Source organism: Megachile rotundata, chromosome 10 (genome assembly GCF_050947335.1).
Source record: "Megachile rotundata isolate GNS110a chromosome 10, iyMegRotu1, whole genome shotgun sequence".
Taxonomy (NCBI): Eukaryota; Metazoa; Arthropoda; class Insecta; order Hymenoptera; family Megachilidae; genus Megachile; species Megachile rotundata.
The window spans coordinates 14319574-14339706 of NC_134992.1; the positions used below are offsets into that span (position 1 = coordinate 14319574).

Below are 20133 nucleotides of genomic sequence, written 5' to 3' on the forward strand. Positions count from 1 at the left end.
CCTTTTCACGTGTTCGTTAAAAAGATATTTACCGTATATATGTAAGGAGCAAAACAGATGTTTTGAAATTCTTATAAAACGCTTTAAGACGATCAACATCCACTTTTGCAAGTTCCCGGAGTTTAATATTCAGGGCAAAAAGACGACGACAAGTTCGACGTCTACTTAATATACACTTTACGTCATCAGAAAGCGTATCAAACTTTCCATATTCATTTATCAATCATGCGCTACGTGTGCACACATTTCAACACGAAATTCAATATAACCTGCCACAGTTTCTCACTGATCGATCATCGTAAATATACGCCGGGAAAATTTACGCAGATACGTGTTTACACGCGATGTCTGCTTACTCTATTTCTTCTATTTTATTTGCGTCATCGAACTCGTAACGGTTCACGTTTTCCATGGCATTCTAAAATAAATACTGTTGCAAGTTTTTCTTTACTTTTTGTTAATATTCTGTGGAACACTCGGTTTACGCTAAACCTATATAATGTGTATTTAATTCAAAATTGAAAATGGAGTTCAAAAATAAACAAACTTACGATGAAACATTAATTGGTACACACAATTATTCTTTATCTTGATGAAAATCAATTCTGATTTCAAGAAATGTATTTTAACAAAATGTGTATTTAATTTAAAATTAAAAATGGAGTTCAAAAATAAACAAGCAAACGATGAAACATGAATTAGTACACACAATTATTCTTTATCTTGATGAAAATCAATTCTGATTTCAAGAAATGTATTTTAACAAAATGTGTATTTAATTTAAAATTAAAAATGGAGTTCAAAAATAAACAAACTTACGATGAAACATTAATTGGTACACACAATTATTCTTTATCTTGATGAAAATCAATTCTGATTTCAAGAAATGTATTTTAACAAAATGTGTATTTAATTTAAAATTAAAAATGGAGTTCAAAAATAAACAAACTTACGATGAAACATTAATTGGTACACACAATTATTCTTTATCTTGATGAAAATCAATTCTGATTTCAAGAAATGTATTTTAACAAAATGTGTATTTAATTTAAAACTAAAAATGGAGTTCAAAAATAAACAAACAAACGATGAAACATGAATTATTCTTTATCTTGATGAAAATCAATTCTGATTTCAAGAAATGTATTTTAACAAAATGTGTATTTAATTTAAAATTAAAAATGGAGTTCAAAAATAAACAAGCAAACGATGAAACATGAATTAGTACACACAATTATTCTTTATCTTGATGAAAATCAATTCTGATTTCAAGAAATGTATTTTAACAAAATGTGTATTTAATTTAAAATTAAAAATGGAGTTCAAAAATAAACAAACAAACGATGAAACATGAATTATTCTTTATCTTGATGAAAATCAATTCTGATTTCAAAAAATGTATTTTAGCAAAATGTATGCCTTATAATTGTGTATTTACTTTAAAATTAAAAATGGAGTTCAAAAATAAACAAACAAACGATGAAACATGAATTATTCTTTATCTTGATGAAAATCAATTCTGATATCAAGAAATGTATTTCAACAAAATGTGTGCCTTACAATAAGAAACTTGTGGAGCGGTTTGGTAGTTTTAGTGTTAATATTCTGTTTTGTAGAAAACAGTTCGACAGTTTATAGTTGAATCCCGGTGTTGAAGGAACAGTGTTGAAAGTGTTGAAACAAAGAAACTCGATTTAGAATTACTCGAAGCTTGATGCGTGCAAGGTGAGGACGCTCGAAGAGGATTCGAGCGTGGATCCAGTCACAGAGAAGATGAACAGTGTCGACGACCGCGATAACTTCCGGTTTTTCGTCGACCCGTCGGCGGAAGTGTGTCGAGCGTAATGCCGCAGCAGAAGTTTCACTGCGGCGACTGTAAAAATCGTCTGCCCGACTTGACCAGCGACATGTGTCGTCTGTTGTCCTACAGAAACCTGAACGGTCTGGTCAGAGAGAAGGATAGAAACAAGTGGAACGAGGAGGATGGAAAATTGACTAAGAACGACGACAAGGTAAGACGAGGCAAATTTTCGTCACCGTCTTGCGTAACGAATTTAATACGTTTACGAGATTCGTTCAGTATCTTTTACGGAGATACGTTCTCGAAAATGGAACACATTCTCTGTAACTCTTTTTCTTATAATGAGAAGTTTATTAGAAGAAAATTATTTTTGGGGAAGTTTAAAGATGTACAGAATTGTAAGAAAGGTAATAATAAATTATAAATGAATTATAAAATACTCTATAAAATTACGATCTAACAATAAGTTGGATACTCTAAAATTAGGTTTTGTCGCAATAATTCGAAACAGTTCTCGATAAACTTGTGCATCGTGACATCATTACATTGTTTGTAAAAAACGCAATTAACTTAAATATAAACATTGCGATCTCGTTAACAGGAATTCACGACGCGAGAGTTGGTAAAATTAATGATCTTCAGAGTCTGGTGGGAGGCGGGGGGTGGAAGGGTTCGTAATTTGTATTAATTCATGGGAAATTGTTGGACGCTTTAATTGCTGTCAGAAGTGCTTCGTTTGAACATGGAATTCGTGGAAGTTGAGCTCGCTGAAAGTTTGCATCGAGGGGTTAGCGAAACTTCGTAAGGTAGTTTTACCCGGGTATACTAAAACCTCCGCATCTGGGAGGAGAAAAAATACGCGTCCCTTAACTCTAATGTTTCCCAGTAAGCAACGAGTTTCTCGGGGAAACTTCTGCTGGAAGATCTGACAATCGTCCTCGAAGTGGGATCGAAAAATTTTTATCGAAAACTACCCCCTTCACCAAATAAATAAAATTAATTATATTTCTGTGCTTTAAAAAAATAAGAGGCAATAATAGAAATTTACAGGGGTGCAGAGGAGGTGTAGCTCGACCCTTTACGACCCTCGAGTGGATTCGTGAATGGTACGAGATTCGGGGCAGTGTAATGAATTTCGAAGGTGCTAGCTAAGGGAATTACGTAACCTGTAGCTACACTATAAGCTCTGCTTGTTACTTGATCTCGGGGAGTAATACTAATTATTGATCGAGGAGGAACATTGAAATTGCACGTGTACGATAGAATCTGCAACCTACTCGTACGTTGAGTCTTTAAATTGATTCTATCAAATCCTGGAATACTTTGATGCTCGCCAAAAATAAATTAGAGAGAGATTCCTGACGCTCGAATCGAACGAAATGATTTCAGCGAAAAAATACACGAATGATTTTCTTTAATTTACATCAAAGAACGTTCGTCAAAGGGTAACATTTTCTGTCCGAAACACGCGATAAGTGAACGAAAATATTCGCCCATAGAATTCCGTGCTGTATTTTAAAGTTCAAAAGTTGGAAAATTAATGAGTGTTTTCCGTGATGTTGAATTTCTGTTTGGACATTTCTGCGTTTCCAAATGAAATGGAATAGTTGCCTCGTAAATAAACCAAACGGAGAGATTCTAACAGAAAATAGCCACGTAATTTCTCAGATTGACACGTTGCAAGCCTGTTCAAGTTGTATTCAAAACCCAATCCCCGTAGCCATTCCGTCTAATGAATACCGGAGTGCTGCCTTTCAGTATTCCTCGCCAACCTCGAAAATCGAGGATCCCAAAACGAGCACGAAATTCCCGATTCCCAACTGTGAATACCAGAAACCAGCCATCCTGCAATAAACACCATAACTGGATATTTCCTTCGTTATTAAATCATTAAGTATTAGCGATTCAATTTTATTTAAGTGCCACATTTCTACGGCTCTATGCACCATTCATGGATGAAACCTGGGTGGTGAAATTTTTTAGACCTATTTTTGAGAATGACTTCTTGTGATCTTCTGTAGTGTTATTGTTCAGTGTTTTCGTGTACTGAAATATTTTTGTGTTCTGAAATTTCAGTGTTATAAGGTCTTGCAATTTTAAGACTCCATTGACTCTGTGTCTTAAGGGTCTAAACTTGAAAAGGTCCAAAATAATAAACTTCTATAGTTCTGAAATTTTAATGTGTCTCTGAAGAGAATTTCAAAGTCTTCACCCCCTAGGTTAAAAATTTAAAAACCCTGAAGTCCCAAAGTAAAATTTGAAAGTTCCAAACTCTTCACATACCAAGATACAAAATTTAAAAACCCTGAAGTTTCAAAATTAAATTTGAAAAGGTTCAAAATGACAAACTTCCAAGGTTCTGAAATTCTAATGTGTCTCTGAAGAGAATTTCAAAGTCTCCACCCTCTAGGTTAAAAATTTAAAAACCCTGAAGTCCCAAAATTGAATTTGAAACTTCCACACCCTCCACACCCCAAGTTTCAAAATTTAAAAACCCTGCAGTCTCAAAATTAAATTTGAAAGGGTCCAAAATAACAAACTTCCAAGGTTCTGAAATTCTAATGTGTCTCTGAAGAGAATTTCAAAGTCTCCACCCCCTAGGTTAAAAATTTTAAAAACCCTGAAGTCCCAAAATTAAATTTGAAACTTCCACACCCTCCACACCCCAAATTTCAAAATTTAAAAATTTCTAAAGCCCCAAAATTAAATTTGAAACTTCCACACTCTCCACACCCCAAGTTTCAAAATTTTAAAATCTCTAAACTCCCAAAGTTAAATTTGAAACTTCCAAACCCTCCACACCCCAAAGTCCAAAACTCCTAACCTCCCAATCAAAGTTCTAAAATTAATAAACTCCAAATTGCCAAAATTGAAGTTGTACCAAATCACTTCTCCCTAGTTTCCCAAGTTTCCCCCGAACCGTTGACACTAGATCTGTCCATCATCGCACAAAGACCTTGAGTTAACACCTTTGCGTGCAAGGAGGCTCGCAGGATAAATAATTCATGCGGCATTATACAGTGTAGAAACAGAGGATGCGTTTATTGGAAGCTGTGTCGCATAAAGAAGGCAAAAAATCGAATTGTACGACGATGGAATGCGCTTAACGTTCTCCTTTGTATCCTTGGAGAGGTCGAGTCGCAATCAGGAAGCTGACGAGCATCGTTGCATAAGTACGATCACGTAGGATCGAGGATTGCAGAGTCACAAGGTGTGACTCGTTATTTGCACCATCGCTATGATTCGATTTTATCGGGGTACCATTGTGACAGAAAGTATCTCGGCATTCTTCGCGCAATTTCCATCTTTATTTTCAAATACAAATTTTCAGTATTTATGGTCAAGTAGAAATGTAAATGTTAAGCGAGGCGGATATAAATGTTAACTGGGGTAAATGTAAATGTTAAGCGAAGTATTATGAATTTATCCTGAATTTATAAATATCGGAGCCGATAATATTTACGTTTAAATAAACAATCGTTCGAGTTCACGCTTGAGCAACTAATGTGTTTATAAAGAGGTGGTTCAAAGAGCCAGATCTGTAATCGGGAAGCCCATAATCGCCTCCTAAACTTCAAACCTATTGATCGAAATCGAACCTCAAAGTGTTTGTTAATTGCGATCCTTTATCAGGGAATCTACAATCGACACTAACAAAGTTTCGAACTATCGGTGTCATGCTTTTCATCAGAGGCAAGTTTAACAGAATGGATCTTGAAAGCCTTTCTCATCTCATTCCGCGAATTTCTATTCCCGATAGAAGATACGTGCAGATATCAAATGTTAAATAAGCATTCGTTCTCACAAAAAACGAGTACGTTGAATTCGAACGAATCGAAGTCCATATAGATTGAAAAGCGTAGCAGGAAAGAATCGAGATGAGACGAGATGAAATTTTGCAAAAAAACGCTAAACGACCGTCGAACAAACGAAATATATTTTCGATCGCGAGCACATCGATTCGACGACGGCGCAAACACGAGACTGGTCGAAGCGAAAAATCGACGCGGATATCGATACATCGAGGGAGGCTGACGCTGAAAAGACCGCGACCCAACGTCTACGATTTCGATATACGAGACACGAAGGCTGGCTATCGATCCCGCGGTACATACGTGTTTTTCCGCAGTGCTCCGCAATAATATTGCCATTTATGTACGGACCGCAGCAGCCGATATCCGGTTCCCTTTTACGTAACACTGTGGCGACTTTAATTTCAACGACCATCCGTTCAGCGTAGCTTCTGGGATTCTCTACTTTCACGACGCTTTTACCACTTTAATCCGCTTTCATTCACTCCTCAAATAGAAATCTTCGAGCTATGCAGAGTTTTGGGATTCAAGATTTACGAATTTGCTCAGTTTTCAATTCTTTGATGTATTCTGGATACATCTCGAGATCAAACATATGTGGCACACATGTTTTTATGGGATTATTATTGTGGGGTCACTACGGATCTGCAAAGATTTTCAGGACTTGTTTTATGCATAGATATATGATTTTTGTCGTATGACATTTCATATGAGTTTTATCATATGTCATCTCATATGAGTTTTGAATCATATGTTATTTCATATGAGTTTTGTCTTATATGTCATTTCATATGAATTTTACATGACTTCTAGTTAGTAGACTTAACAAGGGAGGTTTCAATTAGATTCTAATAGATTTTCAAGACTTTTTTCATACATGAATATATGACTTTTGTCATATGTCATCTCATATGAGTTTTGTCTCATATGTCACTTCATATGACTTTTGCCTTATATGTCACTTCATATGAGTTTTGTCTTATATGTCATTTCATATAACTTTTACATGACTTCTAGTTATTATACTTAACAAAGAAGGTTTCAATTAAGATTCCAATAGATTTTCAAGACCTCTTTCATACATGAATATATGACTTTTGTCATATGTCATCTCATATGACTTTTGCCTTATACGTCACTTCATATGAGTTTTGTCTTATATGTCATTTCATATGACTTTTACATGACTTCTAGTTATTATACTTAACAAAGAAGGTTTCAATTAAGATTCTAATAGATTTTCAAGACCTCTTTCATACATAAATATATGACTTTTGTCATATGTCATCTCATATGAGTTTTGTCTCATATGTCATTTCATATAACTTTTGTCTTATATGTCATTTTTTATGACTTTTACATAACATCCAGTTAGTAGACTTAATAAAGAAGGTTTCAATTAGATTCTAATAGATTTTCAAGACCTCTTTCATACATAAATATATGACTTTTGTCATATATCATTTCATATGACTTTTGCCTCATATGTCACTTCATATGACTTTAGTCTCATATGTCATTTTATATGATTTTTACATGACATCCAGTTAGTAGACTTAACAACGAAGGTTTCAATTAGATTCTAATAGATTTTCAAGTCCTCTTTTATACATAAGTATACGACTTTTGTCATATGTCATCTCATATGACTTTTGTCAGATATGTCATTCCATATGACTTTTGCCTCACATGTCATTTTATATGACTTTTGTCTCATACGTCATTTCATATGACTTTCACATGACATCCATTTAGTGGACCTACCAAAGAGAGTTTCAATTAAATTCCAACAAATTTTCCATAAAAGTCCTACTCTCAAAAAAAACATCTTTGCTTAATCCTCCACAAAATGATGAATCCCACTGTCGTCCTGACAGATCAGAAAATTAACAACGACAGTAACAATAAAAACAGTCAACTCTTTGACCATCACAGATAAGCTAAGGAGTCAAGTGACAAAAAGAAATGAAACGACAGACCGATACGATTGTGTTTAACCTTTAAATAGGGTAAAATGTAACTTTTGTCCCTGGTAGGAAGATTAATCTCGTTAACGAGCCGCGAGAGAAAACTGGTGGAAGATTAGCAAAAGAACAAGAGAGCTCGCGAAATCTCGACGAGCTGTTCCCGCGTGTAGTCTGACGGCAAGCCTCTTGACATTTAAAGCCGAGCAAACCTCGCAACGAGGTAAACGACCGACGCCAAACAGTACACGGCTCTTCTCTGTGGCTTTTCACCCTTTATGAACGTAGTTACACGTTCAACAAATGATACGTTTCTGCGACCCTGTTTAACACGCATCCGCTCAACTCGACCGTGAACGATCTGTGAATCCACAGGAATTAATATACGAAAATTCGTGCGTGACGTTGGTTCAACGAACGTATCTTCATGCGAGTTGCCATTCGAATACATGAATATTCTCTGGTGGAACAGGGAACTCGATTCGTGACAAATTGATGGCTAGATTTTCGATGGAACGGTTTTTCAAACGTTCAATAACGAAGTAATTATTCAAGGAAGGATGTGCATGACACCCGTATTGGCTGGTAGCTACGTTCAAAGGCAATTTTCTCTTTCATAGCGGCAGGAACGACGCTAATTAATCGAAAAAATTTTCGATTTCGAGACACGATATCGTGGATAGAGGAATAACGAGATCATTATCGTGAAGCGATAACCTCGATTCGCGTTGTCAACGGAAGGATATCCAAGCTAGAAAACGAGATGAATAGGTGGAAGGGTCGATGACGTCCTGGATACCGTTTTTCACCTCCGAGCTTCTTTTCGCTCTAACGCTGCGGGAAATGCAGGCGAATTTATCTTCTTCGCGACTGCTGGAAATTGAAGGATTATTAACACTTTCAGAAAAGATAAGCTTCGCTGTTCAAGCCAGAAAATTTCAGATAAAAACTCACACCTCAGGAACAAAATTTTGATCAATTTCACACAATTTTTTATTAGGATCAACCATGGAAACGAAATAATTTTCAAAAAATTAGAAAGCTGAATACAGTAAGGTGACCACTGTTACGTCCTTCGAGCAATTCATTTTCCCCTTAAATAAATGAAAAATGTTTAAATCGTCCTCCCAAATTTATGTACATAATTTTCTCGCATTTTCGCGACACTTCATTCTCGGTGTACTCTAACGTAGTCCGTCGCTTAACTTCCTGGAACTTTGTCGGTTTCCAGCGAAGTTGAGGACACACGAAAGGTCTCCATGTTGGGAGAACCAGGGTGCACTGGAAAGCACGGCTGTGTTGTTTAATTCGCTTTCCTGTTGTTTTCGGAAACACGATTCCTACGCAAGCTAATGTAGATCCTTTTTGAATGAGGGCCAGTACGAAGAGAAAAACAATCCTTGCTTTTAGCGAAATCTGCAGACTCTTATTACTGCACAAATCTTCAACTTCTCAAATTCCCACGTTTCCATATTCTCGAATGAAGATTATTTGAAATTGTGGAAACTTGTGAATTGCAGAATCGAATCGTTGACGTTAACGATGCATAATGAACATAGTAGACTAGGAGTGAAATTTAGGTAGAGTTAACCCATATTCCCACGTAGAAATTGGAGGTTGCACGTGATTCTTCGCATCGGTTACCGCCAACGAATGCGTTAATGAACGTAACTCCACGGTTATACGGTAGTAGAACGTGTTCTCAGCCAGTTTGCAGGCTCATCCTTTAAGTTTCTCGGAAAGATTCACGCGAGATGTCTGCCGGAAGATATGAAGCTCTTTCCTCTCGCCGTAATGTACGACTTTACCCGGCTGCAAGGGAGGGAGATGGTGTGCATGGGGTAGAGAAATTCCGTGACCTGGTTGCAAAAAGGGGTTATTACATCGGGTGCGAGCGAAAGGAGGATCCTTCGTAAAAAGTAAATATCGAACGGGGAAAAGTACTCGACGTAAGAGACGAGCTTTTATATGCACGCTTAAAGGAGCTGGAAAGTTGGGTATAATGAAATGCAGGAACGTGTAACGGGCACGAAATGGAAAACGTGTCTTTCTCGGAGACACTGCTTCACTCTCTGCGCGTCACGCGAAATCTCACGGCGAATCCGCTAGGAAAATTTTCAACGGCCTTCGAGCGGCATACTGTTGGTCTTTCGATTACGTTTCACGGACAATTACTCTGCTCGACGGCGAGCGTCGAGGCGCAACGGACCGACACCACCGTTCTACACGTGTCTCGGTGCATCGAATCACGTCACAACGAAGCGAATTACCGCAAGATTGTTCATGAATATTTAGAGAGTGGCGAACCGTGGATAAAGCTGCTCTGCGGACGTCCATAGATTCCATACCATCGATACTTGTGTTATAATCGCTGCATTCTATATTACTTATTGTGTCCACGGTATAGCATTATAATTATCATGTATAGCAGTGCGTTATAGCAAGGTAGCACGCATCATGGTTACTACACGCTGCATTACCGTGTTATGTGTATTAAATGTAGCATCAACACATGTCATAATTACGAGTCTATGTTTCCATGCATTATAGTTACTATGCGTAGTGCCACCATACACTGCGTTCCCATGCGTCGCACTACTACACGCTGCATTACCGTGTTATGTGTATTAAATGTAGCATCAACACATGTCATAATTACCAGGCTATGTTTCCACGCATTATAGTTGCTATGTGTAGTGCCACCATACACTGCGTTCCCACGCGTCGCACTACTACACGCTGCATTACCGTGTTATGTGTATTAAATGTAGCATCAACGCATGTCATAATTACCAGGCTATGTTTCCATGCATTATAGTTGCTATGCGTAGTGCCACCATACACTGCGTTCCCACGCGTCGCACTACTACACGCTGCATTACTTCACGCTGCGTTGCTACACGCTGCATTACTTCACGTTGCGTTGCTACACGTTGCGTTACTTCACGTTGCATCACCACGTGTCATGATTACTACTCACTGCTTTACCACACGTTACATGTACTTACTACAGTATCACCACGTATAATTACCACGTTATACTCCCACACTGTGACTTCATGCGTTATACATACACGGTGCCGCTCATACATAGATGCTACATTGTGTCCCCATAGCACTACTACACATTGCGTTACATCACACTGCATCACCACGCACTTCATTACTATATATTCTAATTTTTACAGGCTATATTATAACATATTGCACCACTGCTTTATACCTTTGTATCGCATTGTCACAACAAACAAGGAACGATTACACGCAGAATCGATTCGAATGCCTAGGGATCCCGAAATATCGACGAGACAAGTTTTTCACGGCGATCGAGGACAAGCGATTTGCCCGTTCGATTTAATGGCCTATTCGAATTTCGAGGGACCTATCAGCCGTTCGCAAATTTACGATAATAACCACGATCAAATCTAAAAGCGATTGGAGGTTGCTGTACGCGCGTGTGTTTGTCATTCGTCCGTTTTACAGCCCATTATACCGGTGTCGAGGGGATGAGAGGGAGACTGGTACTAGTGATTCTATTGGGGTTGCCCGCTAATATTTTTATTATTTGAAATGCACGACGAAACGCACCGTAAATTATTGGCAATCGATGGGAGTCGTTCGTATTTTGTATGCGTGGACATTCTTTAGCTGCGAACACGATCCGTTCCGATTGTTATTGAACAGCGGTTTCTGCAGCGAAACCGATCGCACTTTCTCGTCGCGGTATTAATTTCCTGTAGAGCGATGAAAGTCGTAAAATTATGGAAATGTGAATTTCGTGTTACGATTCCTGTGAACGCGCTTTATTACAGGCTTTACTCGTAAAAAAATTGACAAAAGTACCTTTACGTATTAATATATCTTTTACAATATATTACAAAGCAGCAGCAAAATATACTTTAAACTTTAACCTTTTTTTTTTATTTTAACGCAATACATAAAAGAATATGTCTGAAGTAAAATCGAGAAATGTTCAGCCATTTTTATCGATCATTTGTAATAACGTTCCCCGTAATTACGGTCGTTTGTTCCTATCCGATTCTCGCACATTTCTCAAGTAATCTCTGTTTCTTCGGTGAAATCGCGCAAAGCGGATCTTCATTAAGAATCAAAGCTGTCGGAAGAAAGAATCGCGGCAGTAAATCTCGGAGCGATTCGCCGAGGTGGCGATCGAGGGTTGAGGATAATACTTTATTATCTCGACGACTTGATCGCGAGAAATCGAAGAAAACGGGGCGAGGTCTTCTTAGACATAATTGAAATCTTCTTATTGTCGCTCTCGTTAACGCTAATTCCGATTAGTCCGCCCGGAGAGCGAGCAGTTCTCGTTATTTTTAATTAATGCACTTCTCGTGCAAACTTTAAGAAGTTTATTGCTTCTTATCGGGGAAATACGAGCTGGTACATAAAATCGGTCCGATAGTTCGAAGACGAAATAAAAAAATTGATATTATACACCCACGAATATTCTCGTTTTATGCAAAATTTGCATTCGAAGATTATTCGAATAATACTAAAGTCTGCTCCGTACAAGTGTTCTCGTAAAGCGACCCCGACGTTATCGTAAAACCATGGAACTCCATAAACTTGAAGGGAAGTTCAGCCATCGGTTCTTCGTCGAAACGGTCTCCACGCGAATTTTGCGTAACTCGCCCCCCGTAACGACGTAGATACTCGACGCTGGCTCGCATAAATCGAGGCTAATACGACGTGACGTAAATCGAGAAGCGCGTTTCGAAAAATACCTTAACCCCATGCGCTCCAGTCACCCGACCTCTTTTTCCAGCTCGAGTCGAGAGAATCGATGCTAACGTCGCGGATAATAAATGGCTAAAATATAGCGGTAGTTTTCGTATCGACCCTAAACGATACTCGTAAATCCAATCCAACTATCGACGCGCGAAGAAGCTTTACCTGCGAATCGCCAGATTTTCGCATTTTTTATTTTGCAACTTTTCGAAATTCGAGATGAATACGCTCTTCTAAAAATCAGTACAAGACAAATTAATTCTCGAATGTATTTTCAAAATTCTTACATTAAAGCGTAACTCGTTTGCTCTTTTGAAAATCAAACATTAGGTGTAGAACATATAAATTAATTATCTACATCGTGACCAAATAAACTTGCACCACGTCAGTTAGGTTAGGTCGAACGAGGACTTTCCTAACCTCAAAAGGATTCTCAAAATCATTTTTCGAAATCCTTACATTAAAGTGGAACTTTACTTACAGTAAAGTGTTGCTGTTTTGAAAATAAAACATAAGGTGTACAAAATATAAATTAATTATCTACAGCATAACCAAACAAGCTTGCACCACGTCAGTTAGGTTAGGTTGAACAAGGACTTTCGTAACCTCAAAAGGATTCTCAAATACATTTTTCAAAATTCTTACATTAAAGTGAAACTTTACTTACAGTAAAGTGTTGCTGTTTTGAAAATCAAACATGAGATGTAAAATATAAATTAATTATCTACATCATAACCAAATAAGCTTGCACCACGTCAGTTAGGTTAGATTGAACAAGGACTTTCCTAACCTCAAAAGGCTAACCTAACCTCAAAAGGCTAACCTAACCTCAAAAGGCTAACCTAACCTCAAAAGGCTATCCTAACCTCAAAAAGAAGACCAAAGCTTACACTACTAATTCGTGGCAGCTGTAAGTCCAAGAAAGAGTTATAAATTCGCCATGGAAATGACAATAGCGATTAATTCGTAGTACCATAACGCATCGCCGTTTTCCGTCCGATTTATTGGCTAATCCGATATTTATTGGACGCGGGGCCAATTTCCAATTTACGCAGCGGTTAACTGGCACGGTCAGCGCCGGCACGTTAACCGTGCACGGCCAACTACACCCCACCAGCAGGCTTAACGTTATATCCGGTTTAATTGGATCAGGATTAAATTAACTTCCGTGCCGGTGATGGAACTTTAACGCTGAGATTCCTCGGGATTTGCGTCCCCCGTGCAGCCCTTGTCCTAACCGTCTATCGATTTTCATCCCCCACTTTCCGCCACGTTTGTTTGCCGATTTTGATAACCGATTCCCCGCGACTACCATAATTTTGTCCACCATTGTGGAACTCCGGCATTGTTCTTCTCTTCTTCGCTGTGGACAACCTTTTGTTTCAACGGGCAGATTTATTCGCCGAAAGTATGTTCATTACTTACGCTGATAATGCGTTCGTTTGACAAATTACTACGGTAGATAATTTCGTTTGGATAAATGCGTATCGTACATCGAAACGCAGGTTCATTACGATAACTCTGATTAAAAATATCCGGACAATGGACTGTTATTGCATTATGGGAGGTTGAGGTGTCAAGTGAAGATTGAAGTTAAAAACTTGAGAATTTAGAAATTACAAACTTGAGAATTTGGAAATTACAAACTTGTGAATTCGTGACTAGAAATTTAGAAGTGACAGCTGAACCGTGAGCGGTGTCACCGACCCTAAACACCGTCGTTCAAAAGATTATGCGGCACGCGTGGTAATTAAACCCGCTAATCGCGTTACCCTCGGTTATTAATCTCGCCTCGTGCGGTAGCTTTCTGTAACGACTTCCGATCGAAACGTTAATCGATCAAATTAAATACCAAAGGTATCGGGATTTGCCGAGGCCTCCACAGAGATAGTCAACCACATCTCCTAGCGTTCGTGTGCATATCCACTACTTATTTTAGAATTATGTCAATAAATTGTATTAGAATGTCTCTCCAAATGACTTACTCTCTGTCACAATCATCCTCTGTTACATTAAAAATAATTATTTTCATTCTACATCCACTTTAACATAATCATGCAACCTAAGACTCTTCATACATAAACCTCATCTCATATTTTCCGTGGTAAACTTGTAATACCTTTGAAACGATCTTGAGTACGATTTTAAAAGCAGAAACGATTGCATATCTGAAAGGTACACTCACGAACGGTCAGTAGCCCGTATATCCTCGTATAATTAAAGTAGTTCTTGCGCGAGAGTTAATATCGCGAATGATCCGTCTGGCAGCGAGCGATCCCGTTGCATGAACCCTCTCGCAAAAAGCGGCACGATAAACGGGGAGAACGGAAGCAAGCGGCAAATAATTAACCGTGTAAAAAACGGAAGACAAGGGTGGAACAGGGTTGATTCGGGAACGCGAAGGAGGAAAAAGCGTGCTTGGTTCACCGAGGGAAAAGGGAGCACGCGAACGTGACAACAAAAACTGGACGAGTTATCGAATGAACGTGTTTCCTTCGGCTAACTGGGCCGCAACCGGGTCGACAACAGGGATTAACTGTTTTGTCTCTGGTCTCGTTCGATCGTGAACTACTTTTCCGGGACGAAGATGTGGCACGCGTCTACCGTTGTGCACGCTTCTCGATGATGAAAGCCCGGATTGAAATGCGCGGATGACCCGTGCAACTTTTAGGTCAAACTCTGCGTCGCCAAGCAATTACGGAGATAACGAACTGCATTCAAGCCGGCTCTATTAAAAGTATAAAGACTAGTTTAATTCAATGGACCCGGAAAAGGAAGCTCCTCTTTTTTAAAGCGGCACTGCGCAGTTGGCGCATGGAAATATGACTCGTGTCTCTTTAACGCCGTAAGGTCACGCTGCCAATTTAACCCGAACGAAAAGGGAACTTTCGGATCAAAAATTTTACCGATAGGCAGTTAATTTTTACCTAGAATCTTGAAGAGTTCATCGAACTTCCGCAAAGGAGCTGTACCGGTTGTTTTCCAAACTAATTGTTTTCTTTCCAACGAGTCGGAACGCCGTGAGATATTGGTTCACCGTGTCAACCGCTTCTTCCATCTAGATTTTTCGTTGTTTACATCCGCGCCAACCGCGGAGCTTCCTTCTGACCTCGATATCCTTTGGACGTTTTCCTTCAGACTTATTTCAAAACTTTAGTTTATTCGGGATCTCCGAATAATCCGTTGGAACTTGATAACAACATGAAAAATTGCACGCTACTTCCTCTCCGTGGCGAGCGTATTTATATCCTGCAAACTTTTCCTTCGTAAACCTCCTTTTTCCGAGATATTACGTAATCAACTTAAATGGTGGTCTGCGAGAGTATTAGTCTACGTGCATTACGTGGTACGTTATAATTATTTACACAAACTTATATTTACAGACTGTAGCTTCTTGCTAGGTTTAAGATTTTTTAAGTTCTACTGCAAAGCACTCTGAACAATTTGTCAGAGATGTTCAACCACCCCTTAAATTTTTCAGAGACACGTGTATTAAAATCAAAATTGTATTAAATATAATTTAACATAATTTAATACAAATATATTAAATATTGAATATAATTTAATACAATTTGTATTAAATGTAATATTTAATAGTTATACAATAATAATAATATTATTAAAGATGGTAACATCTTTGAACCTAAGCTTGCTTCAGGACTCTTGCAAGAAAGCATCAATATTGATAAAAAATATAACAGTATAAATCCACTGTCTAGCCGTAAAATGATCGCCAGCGAAGCAGAAAAATTCGCCAACTCGATTCACCCTGGTGGTACTAATTTCGATAAGTCACCCCGTTTGATTCATCGTTGAAAATGTTCGGTGGGCCGATATCGAACACGGTCGGTCGAAGAAGTACACGAGGATGAAGGAAAGAAAGAACGTAAGAAAAGAAAAATCGAGGGGGTGGGAAAGCAGCGCGTTACCGGTGTGTCTATACCACGTAGAAGAAAATTGGTCCCGTGATAAAAGCCACGGCAAAGGGGTAAAAAAAGCGGGGCACTTTCGGTCCTCCCCTCTTTTCTGACCGACTTATCTCCGCTCACGTAACCATTGAGGAAGCATTACGATTGAAAAGGCGGCGGCTATCGCTGACCGTAAGCTCTTTTTCACTCGCGAAACGATCGCCGACGTGACCGAGCGGCTAAAATCGTTTCTTGCGATAGAAACGAGCCCTGGACAACGTATGACGCGGTCGATTATCGCCGATTTACTCCTAACGCGATGAGCAACTGCCCTGATAACCCGATTTCGACATCATTAATTTTTCAACAAATAAATTTATAAATTTAACACTGTGATGTTCTGTATCTCCAAATTTTTACACTTGAATATTCAACACTGCAAACTTCTAAGTTCGTAAAACCTCTCGGAATCCTCGACGCTATTTCCTTGGGTCAAATGAACAAACGGGCTTTTGAAGGAAAGAAAAGGTTGCTTCAGAAGTAATTGTTAGTTCGTTCGTTAATGAACGTTTGCTCGCCTGGTAGCTAATTAAGGCACTTTCATTGCCCGATGATTCAGCAGTTGGGTAATCAACTGTTCTTTGGTTAGTGTTTGATCCAGTTGCCTTGAGAATTTATTTGCTGGCATGTTCGTTTGTTTCTGACAACTTCAGAAGGCGTCTAATATCTAATTTTAACAGGTATTTTACCGTGTCATTTTAAAACTCGACAAATTTTTTTGCTTCTACGAAAAAACCTTGTGTCACTGCAGAACTATCTATGCAACTTTTACAGCGAGCATTTTTATGAAATTTTAATTACAGCAGAAATCCAAGCGTGATAAAGTTAGTATAACGAGGTACTAACAGAAATTACAGTAATAATATTGAAACAAATTACAACGTTTCAAAATACAACGTTCAAAATCAAAATACGACGTTTCATCAAAATACCAATTTACCGAAGTTTTATCATCCGTAAGAGTTTATACAGAATCGTGAAATAACAGAAAAGAAAGAATAAAATACCGCGGCCATATTGAAACGACAGTAGCAGAGCAAAAAAAGGACGTACCTAACTAAAGCCCCTTCTATCTTCTTTTGTTTCAGGAATTGGAGAGGAGTTATACCCTCTCGACCCCAGGGGGTAGCAGCCCCGTTTGTTGCCCGCCATGCAGCCCACCCCCGGCTCCGGCCGCATACATATCGAGCGCACGTGCGTCCTCGCGAAGACTCGGGGCAGGAAGTGGAATCGGTGGGCCACCGTCGCCGGAAAGAGATCCCCTGGGAAGACTGCTAAGGTCAGTTCCATCGTCCTTCTTTCGCGATGGTTATCGTTTACAACCTCCTTCTAGTCACTGAAACGTGAAAAATCTTCCCCTTATCAACGATTCCATTTCCCGGTTTATTCGATGCACGTTCGAATAGGCTGTTACCAATGCAACTATATCGATTGTTCTACGTCGAATTATGCGGGGATATTTTGATAATCTTCTGGAACAAATGGCACTTGTGATATATTAATTTGTTGCTTGCAATTGAACATCTGGTCTTAATGAATTAATCGTAATAACTGATAACTGTAATAACTAATAGATTTACTAAAATTCAATTAGACTTATTCTTCGACTCGCAAATCAGCGTCCATGAAATTCCGAGCCGTGGCTCATTGGTAAACACAAGGTTAAACCATGAAATCAGCGTTCGATCGTAGAGTGTAAAGCTAATCATGTAGAAGTCGTAAAGCTCCAGCCTCACCCTTCAGGCTCAACCCTTTCCACGCTCGATCGCCTGCATTCCTCCGAGTTAAAGTCATCAATCTTCCGCGCAACGTGCGACGAATGCATCGTCACGATACAGCCACTTGACTATGGTTTCGTCGCTCGGGGAAATTAGGCTCGTTGATTTTTAAAGTCCACGAATTAATTGGGATTTTAGTGGCATAAAAAAGTTCCGCAAGAAAATGTGCTTTTAGAAACCTTTCGTCGGCTCGAGTTTAAATTGGGGCTGAACGAGTTCGCGGAGCTCGTTCTTACGGTCGTTTGTCGCGATGACTTCGATCGATTGGCAAATTTATGAAACTTTCCTGCCCGAACTTTCGTCCAACGTGACGTGGAAGTTTCAAAGGAAATGCTTTTTTAATTCGATGGAGTTTTTTGTCATCGATAGCAAGATTGTATGAAAAATGTTGATCAACTATTGTAGCATAACTACTTAAGAGTTCGATTAGCGGCTTAAGATAATTGAGCAAGTTCGAGGAATCCGCAAAGTCGTGGTTAAACCGGAAACTTGACTGCTTTCAGATTCCTGAAGACCTTCTACAGGGAGCTAGGCACTCGTGATCCACCCCATTTGCCGGCATGGGCGTCGCCGCTTCCACTTGGCACCCTTTGTCCAGCACACTTTCAACCCCACCTGCAACTGCTCCACAAAGGCGAGCAGGAACACAGACTGGAGAACATCAAGACCGACCAGATCTTCGCTCCTGTCAGGGTGAGCACTATAAATCATCCTTTGGAAACTGCTTCCGACGTTCTACCTTGTTGATGTTGCTGCTAAAACTTTTCCGACTGTTAAGAACAGGGACTGTTACGAAATGTCTAACAAAAATCTCCATAGTCTACATTCCTTTTGTTCTCACACGAAATCTTCCTCCGTAATCAACGCGTGGAAATACGTGCGGCGATACAACGCGAGATAGTCGGTCGTTCACCGTCCTTGAATTTCAGTGCTTAGAAATAATGCGACCACTAATTTCTTCGGTCCTTTGTCCCGAAATTCCACTATCGTATACAAAAAGAGGTTACAGAGAAATTCAGCCGAAGAGAAACGAACCTTTGGCCGAAGATAAAGCAAAGACGGGTTGTACTCTGTGGATTTCTCGAATTCACTTGGAACCGCTGTTCCGTTTGTCGATGTTTGTTCCCATGAAAGATGAATTCTCTCCGGGCAAAGTCGACGAATCACGTAGGAAGTTTCGATACGCCTCGCTTTCTGATCAAGGGAATTCTTTAGCAATCGAACGGAGAGCTTCTCGAGAGGTACCAGCTTTTCTCTAAACGGAATTTGGTAGTCGAGTATTCTTCGATTCGGTACGCTGTCGAGAACACCGCGACTTTATCGATATATTTGATGCTTTACATGAAACGATTTCGGAGTGGAATACTTCAGCGGTTGGATAAACGTGTTTTATGCTGTCGTTTCTCGTTTCAAGCGTTGCTTAACAATTTTTGGATATGGATGCACTTTATGAAGATACAATCGTTAATATTTCAAGAATCAAGTATCACTTGAAGCATGTAGAGTCGTTTCAATTATTTTTACCGCTCTTAAAAACAACTTAAAGCTCTAGAAACAACTTACTAAAGCTTGTATGATTTCTAGATTTCATATCGAAATACTCATATACTTATATTAGAATAGCTTTCACTTTGTAAAATTTAAGATGAAAGTGATAGCAGAGCCCGCGAGTACTTGCGAGAAAGCAATCGACGATGTCCCTCTGGCGGCAACCGCCGGAACAGAGCTGAAAGCCGATGACGGCCGACCCTCGTCGATGTCGCCGTTTCCGATAATATCTTGGAGTGTCGCCGCGGGAGCATAACTCTTTCGGTGGTTCGAATAAAGAAGCTTTTAATCGCGGCAGAAAGATGCGAACGACGATCAAGAAACGAACGAGACCGCCGTTCTGCATCGCGTAACGAGGCATTGTTCTGTCGTGGCTCGATAAGATGGCCGCGTTCGCTTCGTTAACGTTTCTCGAAAGCCTTTTTTACGCCCGGCGACGCTGATAACTTCTGGCAGAATGCTCGACGAGCAGCCTTTACCCTTTTGTTCCTCCAAGGACTCTCAGAAATCGAG

At 39.3% G+C, this 20133-nt stretch overlaps 1 protein-coding gene across 9 annotated transcripts in view; it reads left to right on the plus strand.

The window, feature by feature from the left end:
• Positions 1–20133, plus strand: part of LOC100883816 (uncharacterized) — a 180263-nt gene that overhangs the window by 113540 nt on the left and 46590 nt on the right. For all 9 annotated transcript variants that reach the window (XM_076535986.1, XM_076535981.1, XM_076535985.1 and 6 more), the window contains 2 exons: positions 17383–17573; positions 18576–18765. In XM_076535986.1, coding sequence (XP_076392101.1) covers positions 17383–17573; positions 18576–18765 — 381 coding nt within the window. The remainder of the gene's footprint in view (positions 1–17382; positions 17574–18575; positions 18766–20133) is intronic.